Source organism: Rhinatrema bivittatum, chromosome 10, assembly GCF_901001135.1.
Source record: "Rhinatrema bivittatum chromosome 10, aRhiBiv1.1, whole genome shotgun sequence".
Classification (NCBI taxonomy): Eukaryota; Metazoa; Chordata; class Amphibia; order Gymnophiona; family Rhinatrematidae; genus Rhinatrema; species Rhinatrema bivittatum.
This window is the reverse complement of record NC_042624.1, coordinates 22,756,147-22,768,401: the sequence shown is the minus strand read 5'-3', so window position 1 is coordinate 22,768,401 and position 12,255 is coordinate 22,756,147. Positions and strand designations below refer to the sequence as shown.

The 12,255-nt window shown below is 43.6% G+C and overlaps 1 protein-coding gene across 1 annotated transcript in view; it reads right to left on the bottom strand.

The window, feature by feature from the left end:
* LOC115100348 (nucleoprotein TPR-like) overlaps positions 1 to 11,282 on the bottom strand; it is a 101,929-nt gene extending 90,647 nt beyond the window's left edge. Inside the window, exon 1 of the mRNA XM_029618765.1 lies at positions 11,102 to 11,282. Coding sequence (XP_029474625.1) covers positions 11,102 to 11,282 — 181 coding nt within the window. The remainder of the gene's footprint in view (positions 1 to 11,101) is intronic.
* Positions 11,283 to 12,255: the final 973 nt, after the last annotated feature.

Below are 12,255 nucleotides of genomic sequence, written 5' to 3'. Positions count from 1 at the left end.
CTTTCCAACTGCACCTTTTGGTTTTTGTAACTAATTTCCTCATTTTATCATAGTCTCCCTTTTGAAAGTTAAATGCTAGAATAGTAGTTTTCTTTAATGACCTTCTGAGTTATGATCACTATCGCCCCATTATCATCATCCTGCTTTCCACTATGGATTAGGTCTAAAATAACTCCCCCTCTCATCAGTTCCTAGAGCAACTGCTCCATGAAGCAGTCATTTATTTCATCTAGAAATTTTACCTCCCTAGCATATCCTGCTGTCACATTAAGGGTTATTGAAATTTTCCATTATTATTGTGTTGCCAAATTTGCTAGTTTCCCTTATTTCTATTAACATTTCAACATCTCTCTTTTCATTCTGGTCAGGCAGGTGATAGTATACCCTCACTGCTATACTCTTCCCCATCTCATATGGAATTTTATCCGTAAGAATTCCACAATGCACTTGGTCTCCTACAGGACCTTTATCCTATATCATCCTTAACATATATCACCCCCTCCCCCAACCAATGTGATCCATCCTATCATTGCAATATTATTTGTACCCTGCTATCGCTCTGTCCCATTTGATATCCTAGTTTCACCAGGTCTATAAGATGTCAATTAGGACTATCTCTTCATTCAGTGCTATACATTCTAACTCTGCCATCTTACTTTTTGGACTTTTAACATTTATAAGGATACATTTCAGGGTTTGTCTTTTGCTTGTATTTAGAACCTTCTGAACAGTTGACAGGGATCATTTGAAATCTTTTAACTTGTCTGCAATTTACTTAAAGTTACCTGGGCTACGTTTGCCTTTATTAAAGCCTCTAACTTCCCTATATGGTTAGAATCCTTTGAAGTTTCCTCCTTTCTATTCATGCATTTCTGAGACTTCTTTCTGCCATGGTCTAGTTTAAAAGCTGCTCTATCTCCTTTTTAAATGTTAGCACCAGCAATCAGGTTCCACCCTGGTTGAGGTAGAGCCCATCCTTTGGAATAAGTTCCCCCTTCCCCACAAATGTTGCCCAGGTTCTAACAAATCTAAAGATCACTTCTCTGCACCATTATCTCATCGGCACTTTGAGACTCCAGAGCTCTGCCTTGCTCTGCAGTCTTGCACATGAAATGGGGAACATTTCCAAGAATGCTATCCTGGAAGCTATGGATGTAACCCTTTGTGGGTGTTTAATGTTCCAGGACACAAATAATTTTATTACTCTTTGAGGCTGCTCCAGCTAGATTTCCTCTCTTGGCTTCCACTTTATCTCCCAAGGATGGATTATTTTTATTGGGGGAGACTCTTGTCTATGTCCCAGACAGTGGTGTGATTATCATTTATCCCTGTATGTGTGTTGATCGCTGCAGTCCATCTTTAAATAAGTATGCAGTTACAGTTGATTTTAGTACAGATTGAGTGTCTCATCTTGGGTAGATGTCCTTTACCTCAGCAGGCTGGTAGAGCTTCCTATGGTGGTGTGAAATGTGCACAAAAGCTCTCCCAGCAGCCTACTGGGAATCCTATGACAGGGGTCCCATTCTAACCCAGAAAACAGTCTTACCTGAATGTAACCCTTGAAGTTCAATTTTCTTTATGACTCCTTGTGTCTGAAACCTGCACTTTGATTCCCAACCCAGTATCAGAAATGAATCCACACGCTCTTTAGTGAGTAACAGTTTTATCTTTACTGGAATGAATGACTGAAATAAATCTGTTCACTTCCTAAGCATCTGCATTTGTCATATAAACACATGTATATAGTACAAGAGAAAACTCAACTTTGTCATAAACTCATGTTAAGTATTTCAACCAGAATCAGCATGTGATATAGCACCCGACCTTAAGCAGTCTCTGAACAAGCAAAGTCCCAGATTGTATCCTACTGTGTGTCCATTTGAATTTATAGCTGAAGAGGGCGTCAGTACTGCTGCTTCAACTGCCAAATCCACAATACAGCAGCCTCTATCCGAAAGAAGAGCTTCAAATCCTGACAGGGCACAGTTCAACTACTCCCAAGTCGTCCACAGCAGGGTTCCAGAAAAGAGAACCTTAATCAGTACAGATAATATTTATTAATTCAGAGCAGGGCAGGAACTCTGTTCAAGCTGAGCAGTGATCTGTTTGCACATGCTCAGACAATCCAATTTTTATAAATCTCTTTAGGTAAAGTAAAAACAACTTCAATACATCTCAAAACAATGTTAACTAACATAAATACATTACACATGAATACAATTATAGAGGGCTGCTCACCTTAATCAGTACAGATAATATTTATTAATTCAGAGCAGGGCAGGAACTCTGTTCAAGCTGAGCAGTGATCTGTTTGCACATGCTCAGACAATCCAATTTTGAATCTCCTTTCCCCCCCCCCCAGCTCTTAAAGAGACAGCACTCTATTGTCAGTCTTTTCATGTCACAATGATGATTCAACATTTCTCTGCCCTAGTTCCTAGAGGTATGTTACATGGTCCCCTCCTAAAACCTGACGTCCCCGGCAGGTATTTATGTCCACAGCTTATATATTAACTCTGTTTGTTTGCTCAATATCTCTTGCATCATACTACTTAGTTGCTGCATGGATATACACGCCTCTAATGGATTCCTTGAATATGACTGTCTCAATATGTTGTGGCTGTGCAACCCCTTGGGCAATTGCACTTCAAAGTCATCGAATCTACTAGGCAGTCTCCTTGGTCTCTGCGATCTTTGAGGTAACGGTAGAAGTCCTATTTTGGTCATTGATTCATCAAGAGTTTTCTTCTTCCCCGAGGAGGATGCACACTGTTCTTCATTGACTGAGCTGTTCAAATCACATGAATTGTTATGATTTACTGGTATACTAACTTCCACAGGATCCTCTTCCCATGACTCTGGATGAAACTCCTCCGCATTAGGATTTAATGTTCCATTTGACTGAATTTCACCAGTAATTGGACTCTCTTCCAGTTCAGCTGGATCTGAACTTCCGCTCTCCATAATAGAGCCATCCATACTATCCTCAGCGTCCTCCTTCTGCTTTTTCCTCAATTGCTTGGTACTATTGAATGGTTCACAGTGAATATCAGCCTCTTCTCTTCCAGAAATAAATCCACAGGGGCGCAGTAGATCCCTGTGTAACGTCCTTTCGGGTCCATCCCCTGTTTCTGGCTTCACCACATAGACTGGTATACCTTCAATTTGTTTTACCACAATATACACTGAAGACTCCCACCGAGTCCACTGAGGATGGCATTACTTTCGCATCCCATCTGCGTTTGTTGGCTAGTTGATGTTTCTCAGCTTCCTGAGTAGCCAGCTCGTATGCATACTTCAGCCTCTGACGTAACTCTCGTACATATTGGTGATGAGTTTTAGCATTATGACCCACTGGACTGATGCCGAAGCATAAGTCTATTGGAAGTCGAGGTTCTCTTCCAAACATGAGAAAAAACGGAGAAATTCCAGTACTGTCATTCCGAGTACAATTATAGGCATGTACTAGTGGCCGAACATATTTTCTCCAATGTTCCTTACGCTTATCCTCTAATGTACCCAACATTTCTATTAAGGTTCTATTGAAGCGTTCTACGGGATTTCCTCGAGGGTGATATGGAGTGGTTCTGGATTTAGTGCCTGCTATTCTGCATAGCTCTGAAATGAGTTCAGATTCAAAATTGGCTCCTTGGTCACTATGGATTCGTTTTGGAAATCCATAGTGGCAGATGAAATTCTCCCACAGGGTAACAGCAACAGTTCTTGCGGTCTGATCTCTAGTGGGATATGCCTGAGCATACTTAGTAAAGTGATCCGTGACTACCAAAACATTTCGTGTATCCTTGTCGTCAGGCTCTAAGGTGAGGAAGTCAATGCAAACTAGCTCCATGGGGGCGTAAGCTTTTATATTTACCAAGGGGGCTGCTTTTTCTGCCCTAGCTTTTCTCCGCACACATCTTTCGCATGTCTTCACCCATTGCTCTACCCCATGTGCCATTCTCGGCCAATAAAAACGTGCACGTGCTAAGTCCAAGGTCCGTTCACAACCCAGATGGTCAGTTTCATCATGTACCCCCTCCAGAGCTCTCTGACGATATTTTCTTGGAATCACAAGTTGTTGGTGTGGTCCTCCACTCCTCATCACTTTTCTGAAAAGTACTCCCTCTTGAAGACATAGTTTTTGCCATTCTCTGAAGAATAATCGCAATTCTGGATGCTCCCGATTCCTGTCTCGATCTTCAAATTTCTCACCTCTCTCCAGCATCATTATGACTTGGGATAAACACGGGTCTTCCCTCTGGAACACTCTCCAGTCACCCAGGGTAAACCCAGGTAGGGTGGGTTGTCCAGGCCACAGGTCCGGGTCATCAAAATCATCTGGAACAGCATCTCCTCCTGCAGGTAAGATTTCCACCAAGGCACCAGGACTGCACTCAAACTTGGAAGTAGAATGAGGTGTAATGGGAGTGTCGTAGTCTCCCGAATCTTCTGAAACATGTGTCAAAATAGAGACATCATGCTTCTGGAATGCCGCCTTACATATTACCTTAGATAGAGTGTCCATTCCTTCTTGATCTGTCTTCACACGAGATAGCATCTTGGCAACCTTCTCCTCATATTTCAAAAATTCTTCATCATCTTCTTCAGGATCATGTGGTCTCCTAGACAACCCGTCAGCATCTATATTGGCTTTACCAGATTTGTATCCGATGTCAAAGTTGTACAGGGAGAGGGATGCTAACCATCGATGACCTGTGGCATCCAGTTTAGCAGTCGTCAGGACGTACGTCAGAGGGTTATTATCTGTCACTACTTTAAACTCTGCACCATATAGATAATCATGAAATTTTTCACAAACTGCCCATTTAAGGGCTAAAAATTCCAATTTGTGGATAGGGTAATTCCGTTCACTTTTAGTGAGCCCACGACTGGCATATGAAATCACTCGCAGTTTTCCTTCTTGAATTTGGTAAAGTGCAGCGCCTAGCCCTGTAGTGCTGGCATCAGTGTGTAATACATAAGGTAGCTTCCAATTTGCGAAAGCCAACACAGGGGCAACCGTGAGTTTTTCCTTTATAATTTCGAATGCTTTCTGACATTCTGAGGTCCACCGCGTACCCAATAGCTGCTGACTTTGAATTCGGGCTTCTTTCCTATCCTTTCGACTGTTTGTTAGTCCCACCAACAGATTACTGAGCGGCTTCACCAAGCGTGAGTATTGATTCACGAATCTTCGGTAATAGCCCGCAAATCCTAGAAGAGATCGCAGCTCTCTAATGTTTTTAGGTTGTGGCCACTTAGTAATGGCTGAAATTTTCTCTTCATCGGTGAGCACCCCCTTCTCTGAGATATGATGACCCAAATATTTCACTGACTTCTGAAAGAATTTACATTTAGATGGAGAGAGCTTCAATCCGCATTTCAACAGTCGTTGTAACACCCTCATCAATCGGTCCTCATGCTCTTCCAGTGTGTCCGAGAATATTATAAGATCATCCAAAAAGGCCACAACTTCATGTAGATTAATATCAGTCATTACTTTCTCTATCATTCTTTGAAAACTTGCTGGAGCATTTGTCAGTCCTTGAGCCATTCTCTTAAATTGCCAGTTTCCAAAGGGCGTGGTGAATGCAGTTTTAGGCCTATCCATTTCTTCTACCTCAATCTGATAGTACCCACTCTTGAGATCTAGTACTGAGAACCACTTGCTACCTGATAGGAGAGTGAATGTCTCCTCAATTCGAGGCAACGGATAGGAGTCTTTTCTGGTTATGTTGTTCAATTTACGATAATCAACAACCATCCTCAAGGTACCATTCTTCTTTCTAACCAATACCACAGGTGAAGCATAAGGGCTATCAGATTCCTCAATCACTCCTGTGGCTAATAGCTCCTTCAGGTGCTGCCTGAGATCCTCAAAGTCAGCTGGGGATACATGACGTGTGCACTCTTTAAATGGAGTTGGATCCAACAGGGTGATTTTATGCATTATTCCTGGAATACATCCAATATCAAGGTCATGACAGGAAAATGCTCCTTTTGCCTCTTGATTAATTCTCTTTTCTATATGCTGTTTAAACTCTTCAGATATTGGAGAATCTCCGAAGTCTAGCGACACCTTCTCAGACTCCATGTTACCCTCTCCAATAGATTCTAGTTTAGCACCATCCTTATAGGTCGAGCCTGTAACGTTCATGGTCCTCACTATATCGACTGGCTCACCTACACCCAATGTCCTTCTAGGAGGCAAACTGATGCTACAATCCGATATATTCTTCAATAGCACCCTAGCCTTTGTGTGCGACTTACTGCCAGTTCGGATGAGTTGAGGTTGTACTAGTAAGCCTCCGGGTAGAGGATAATTTTCTGAAGCCTCAAGCAATATGGACAAACTCTGACCATGTCTGGGCATTCTCAGAATGCATTCCACTTCCTTCGCTTCATCCCTTTCGAACACTATTGGTCTGGTGCTGGTCAATCTAGCCATCATTGGCCTAGTAACTCTTTGATTGGAACTTTGATGAGAAACATAGGTCTGATATGTAGTTACCCAATTTTTCTCCATGGCTAACTCCTTAAGGTAATTTGGGCCAGCCAGTTCTTTACAGTCATGTATTAGATGTCTGAGAATATTCGTTCCCACTATTAAAGGCAGGGGTTTGTTCTTTTGATCGGGACAGACTAGAGCAAGGACAGAATATTTGTTCCCACTTCCACAGGCCTCCTTGGGAAACTGTACTTCAACTTCAATATACCCCAGATAAGGAACAGGTTGACCTCCTGCACCCGTAACACAAAGTAAGTCTTCTAGCGGGTATAGGCTTCCGATGTGATAAATAGTCTTCATAGAAGGTTTGTGTTATGCACGTCACTTGAGAGCCAGTGTCCACTAAGCAAGGGCACTGCACACCATCCAAATAAGCGGTTGCAGAACAAACCTTTCCCACGAGGCGTTTCAAAACATCATCTGGTAGAGGACATGGTGGGATATGATCACTGGATATTTTTCTTTTGGGACTTATCTGAATTGCATTTGGTGCCTTTGTCTGCCCCTCGCAAAAGCACCTTTTTAGTTTAAAGGAGTATTTGAAACCTGCCTAATGCTGGGTATTTTTTTTTTTCAAATTTTTCCCGCAATTTCTGTTGGACTAGAGCAGCATTTACAGGATTGATGCATTCTCCCATCATGTGTCCATTCTCTCCACAGTTATAGCAAAATGAAAGTATCTTGGGATGATGCCTCCCTTTTTGAGGCATCTTCTCTATCCAAGAGTTTCTTCGCATCATGCTGTTTGCAGCAGGGCTATTTACTATTTCTGAATTGGCAGCTCTACAATGAGTGATCAATGGCGCGAGCAAAACATTATCTTCTTCTCCTGAAAATGTTCCCAACTCAGATCCCACCTTAAACTCACTTGCCTTTGGTGTCATATGTTGAGCAATGCTTATGTCATTTGCTAGGTAAGTCCTGCTTACAGGTTTAATCTGGGTAACTCCCAATTGACGTATCCTCCTAGATTCTTTCATGTTTCTTTCTTCCTCAATCGTTCTGATTTTAAATAGCAGCTCCGAGTACTGTGGCAGTTTCTTCGACTGGCTCTCTAATAAGTCCCTCAATTGCAGTCGGGTAATCAGGGTCTCCTCCCAGCACCCACGTACAAACTGTTGTAGTAATTGCCTGTCTGGGGCGAGCCCAAAGAAAATTCCCCGCTCCACGACTTTCTGTAACAGGACCTGAAGCCTTCTCAAATAGTCTGAAGATTTTTCTTTGCCATTCTGGAAAGTTTCAATAAATTGAAAAAATAATTCCTCTCCATTAGTTACACTGCCATATGCCTTCTCCAGTTCCTCTAAACACTGCTCTGCTGTGGCGCTTTTATCTATGTAAGAGACAATATTTAAAGCTGGAGGAAGGAGACTTTCAATTAATTTCCTTTTTTTTGCACCTGCGGTGAGATCTGGATCCTGCAGTAATTGCTTAATTTGAATATGCCAAGTTTCATAGTCTCCTTCATTACTAGGTTTAGGGACATTTCCAGAGAAAACTTTAATTTTGTAGTACGTATGATTCAACTCTGCGCCCATTTCCTTAGGAGTTTTGATCACATGCTCCACTATAACCTTTGAAACATCCGCAGGAATAGAAATTGGTGGAATGGAATATTGAGAAGAATTGACTGCCAAAGAATGTTGGGTTAGCATAGCATCCTGGCACTTGGGAACTCTTTTTCGGCTTTTAACTGGAGTCTGCAATATATTCTGGGGTGATTGATCCATATCTCGTGTTTCTTTTTCTTGTGACCCCAAACTCTCAATCATGAGAGCGGATGTTCTTTTTCTCAGATCTTGAATATTGATTTTATGACTGTCAGCTATATATGCTAATTCTTCTTGAAGTCGATCTGTCATATCTAAAAGTATGTCACTCACTAGTGGGTCAGTGCATGCTTCAGGGGACATTGACTCAACATCCTGTTCTGATACTGTCTCATCTAAGACAGGTAAAATTATCCACTGACTGTCCAGTTCCCCTTTTAAGCTCATTCTTTCTAAAATAATTATAGAAAGCGGTTCTTCAAACTCACACAAAACTTGATCAGATGACTCAGCTCTTAAACGTTTGAATTTTGTAACTACACCCGCTGGGCTTAATGCATCTTCTACACTTGCTAAAGATATTTCAGGATTTACAGAACTCAGAATAACAGATCTATCAGGAATACAATCATAGTACTTGCAATACTCCATTTTGTATGAGAAAGAAACAAAGAGAATACTGTGCTCACTTCACTAATGATGCTGGGTCGCTCAGTAGCAGGTCAGACAGAGAGAAGAAAAAAAACACCGCCCCACGTTGATGCGCCAGAATTTGTTGTAACCCTTGAAGTTCAATTTTCTTTATGACTCCTTGTGTCTGAAACCTGCACTTTGATTCCCAACCCAGTATCAGAAATGAATCCACACGCTCTTTAGTGAGTAACAGTTTTATCTTTACTGGAATGAATGACTGAAATAAATCTGTTCACTTCCTAAGCATCTGCATTTGTCATATAAACACATGTATATAGTACAAGAGAAAACTCAACTTTGTCATAAACTCATGTTAAGTATTTCAACCAGAATCAGCATGTGATATAGCACCCGACCTTAAGCAGTCTCTGAACAAGCAAAGTCCCAGATTGTATCCTACTGTGTGTCCATTTGAATTTATAGCTGAAGAGGGCGTCAGTACTGCTGCTTCAACTGCCAAATCCACAATACAGCAGCCTCTATCCGAAAGAAGAGCTTCAAATCCTGACAGGGCACAGTTCAACTACTCCCAAGTCGTCCACAGCAGGGTTCCAGAAAAGAGAACCTTAATCAGTACAGATAATATTTATTAATTCAGAGCAGGGCAGGAACTCTGTTCAAGCTGAGCAGTAATCTGTTTGCACATGCTCAGACAATCCAATTTTTATAAATCTCTTTAGGTAAAGTAAAAACAACTTCAATACATCTCAAAACAATGTTAACTAACATAAATACATTACACATGAATACAATTATAGAGGGCTGCTCACCTTAATCAGTACAGATAATATTTATTAATTCAGAGCAGGGCAGGAACTCTGTTCAAGCTGAGCAGTGATCTGTTTGCACATGCTCAGACAATCCAATTTTGAATCTCCTTTCCCCCCCCCCCCCAGCTCTTAAAGAGACAGCACTCTATTGTCAGTCTTTTCATGTCACAATGATGATTCAACATTTCTCTGCCCTAGTTCCTAGAGGTATGTTACATGAAGTTCAAGCTTCTTCCTGAACACCCAGCCTTATGTTCTGGTTCCATATAAGTAGAGATCCAAAAGGGGGTCCTCCAGATTTTACTTAACTCCTTTAGTTGCTCTGAAAGGTGACTCCTTAAGTTGAAAAGTCTGTGGTCTCAGGAACCTGCTATTCCAGCATGGCTCCCAGTGAAGAGGGGTGACTAAAAAAATCTCCTCACAACAAATAAGAGAAAATACTTTCTTAGTCAAAAATCTTTCTAGACTGATGTTCTGTTGTCACAGGTGCTTGTCACATTCTCTCAATCTTCAGCCCCTGTCCTCTGAATCCATTCAGGATGACTTTTATTTATTTAAAGACTTTTATATACCGGTATTAGTAGGGGACATCATACCGGTTTCCTTCAAAACAGAAAAGTTGAATACAGTCTCCTCTCCAAAATGGATATCTTCTGCCCTTTAAACACATCACACAGCCAAGCCTATCACAGGTGCTTGCCACATTCAGGGTGTGAATGTATCAAGCACCACACCCTGGTCTCCAGACTTGGAGTGGGAGTCCCGGAGGGGTTCCGGCAAAAAAGGACTTCCTAATTGAGGAACCCTCTGGCAGAGTGTGCACAGAGCGGGTTCCCTTCAAAAGGTAAAAACGTGATGAGGCATGGAGGCCTCACCAGGAGGGAGAAAACATACATTCTTACTGTTGAGTATCTAACCTGAACTGACTCTAGCCATCTGCCAAACTGCAAAATGGCTGGGCTATAAATATCAGAGCAACCAATCCCAGCTCTCCAAAGTGGGAGAGGGTAAAGAGGCATGGAAGCTCATAAGTTGTTAACTAACTAGAATGAAACTAGGGACATATAGTGGTGGAATGGAGGGTCCTGCCACATGGATTTCAGCTTTATACCTAAAAGTCTAAATTTGACTTTCAAAACACCCCTCCTACACTTTTCTATGTCATTAGTACTAACATGTACTATGACAGCCAGCTCCTCCCCAGCACTGTCTAAAATTCTGTCTAGGTGATGCATGATGTCTACCATCTTTGCGCGAGGCAGGCAAGTTACTAAGCAATCCTCATATCCACCAGCTACCTAGCTATCTATATTCCTAATGATTGAACTGCCTACCATGATGGTCATTCTAACCCTTCTCTCCTGGGCATAAATCCTTCGAGATCCATCCCCAGTGTGAGATGATATTGCATAGCCTGGAGAGCAGGTCCTAGTTGCAGGATCATTTCTTCCAATATCAAGGTGATGCTCTCCTTCTAGGTGACTTTGCTTCTCCAAGGCAGCACAAGGGCTGCCAGCACTTCACTATTATGTGTCATGAATCCTGCCCACAGAGCTTTCCCCCGCGAGCAGGCTCCTCACCTCCATGCTGCTTCCTTCCCCATCGCGGCACGGAGCCGCTGATGTTCTTCACAGCCAGTGCTGCAGTCAGCTCTCCTTCTTCACCACGGCAGGTGCCGTGGACTTCGAGCTGCCTCTCCGGCACGGCGGGCCTGCCACCGTGCTTCTTCGTGACTTGAGCCGCCGCTGACACCAGCGTCATCGTCGCGGCCAAAGGCCGCAATCCCCGGGCTTACCTGGCGGCCGGAGCCACCTCTGCTTCCTCCTGCAGCGGCAGGAGCCGCTGCCGACATCGGGGCCTGCTCCTCGGCCCAGCCTTGTTTCGTCCTCGTCGGCATCTGTGCAGGGCCGCTGTCCGCTGTCCACTGTCCTGCACAGCTTCCTGTTCCTGCTCCTAGGCATGCGGCCGCACCTCCTTGCTAGATTTAAAGGGTCCACGGCCGGATATGCCCTGGGCCCCACCTAAGGACTGTTTCCTGTGTCAGCATTCCTGCATTCCTGTTTGCCTTGCATCGGAGTTACTTTGCTTCTGGAAGTTCCTGTCTTCCAGCGCTCCGTCAGGTCTCTGTTCATCGTTGGAGCTCCATGTCTTGTCTGCTTCCTGTGTTCCATGTCTTTGTCTCCTGAGGTCCCTCGCCCAGGCTTCCTGATGTCTCGCTTCCTAATGTCTTGCTTCCTGACGTTCCACTCTTCCTGATGTTTCCGAGGTTCCGCCCTCCTTCGTCATTCGAGTCCGCATAATCCGCCAGCTCCTGTGATCCTCCGGATGACATTGATCCCGTCATTGGAGTCTCGTCGCAGCTGGATCTGTTTCCTGTGTTCCCGAGTCCTCCTGACCTGCCAGCTCCTGTGTTTCTCCAGATGACACCGGCTTCGTCATTGGAGTCTCACCTCGGCTGGATTCCCTTCCTGCGCTCGTCCCGCTCTCCGCGTGGTCCGTGACCAGCTTCCTCAGGCTGTGTAGGGCGCGCACTGGGATAGGGTGGTCCGTGACCAGTCCCGCGGGTGGACTGTGTAGGGCACCCTGAGAGACAGTGGCAATATCTACCTTCCCAGCTTCCCGTTTTGTCTAGAGTCTTCCAAGTTCCCCGTCTCATCGAGAGTCTTCCAAGATCCTCATCCACTTCCAGTGTCTTCACGTCGTGAGTCTTCTGTGTTACAAGGCCTCCATCTGC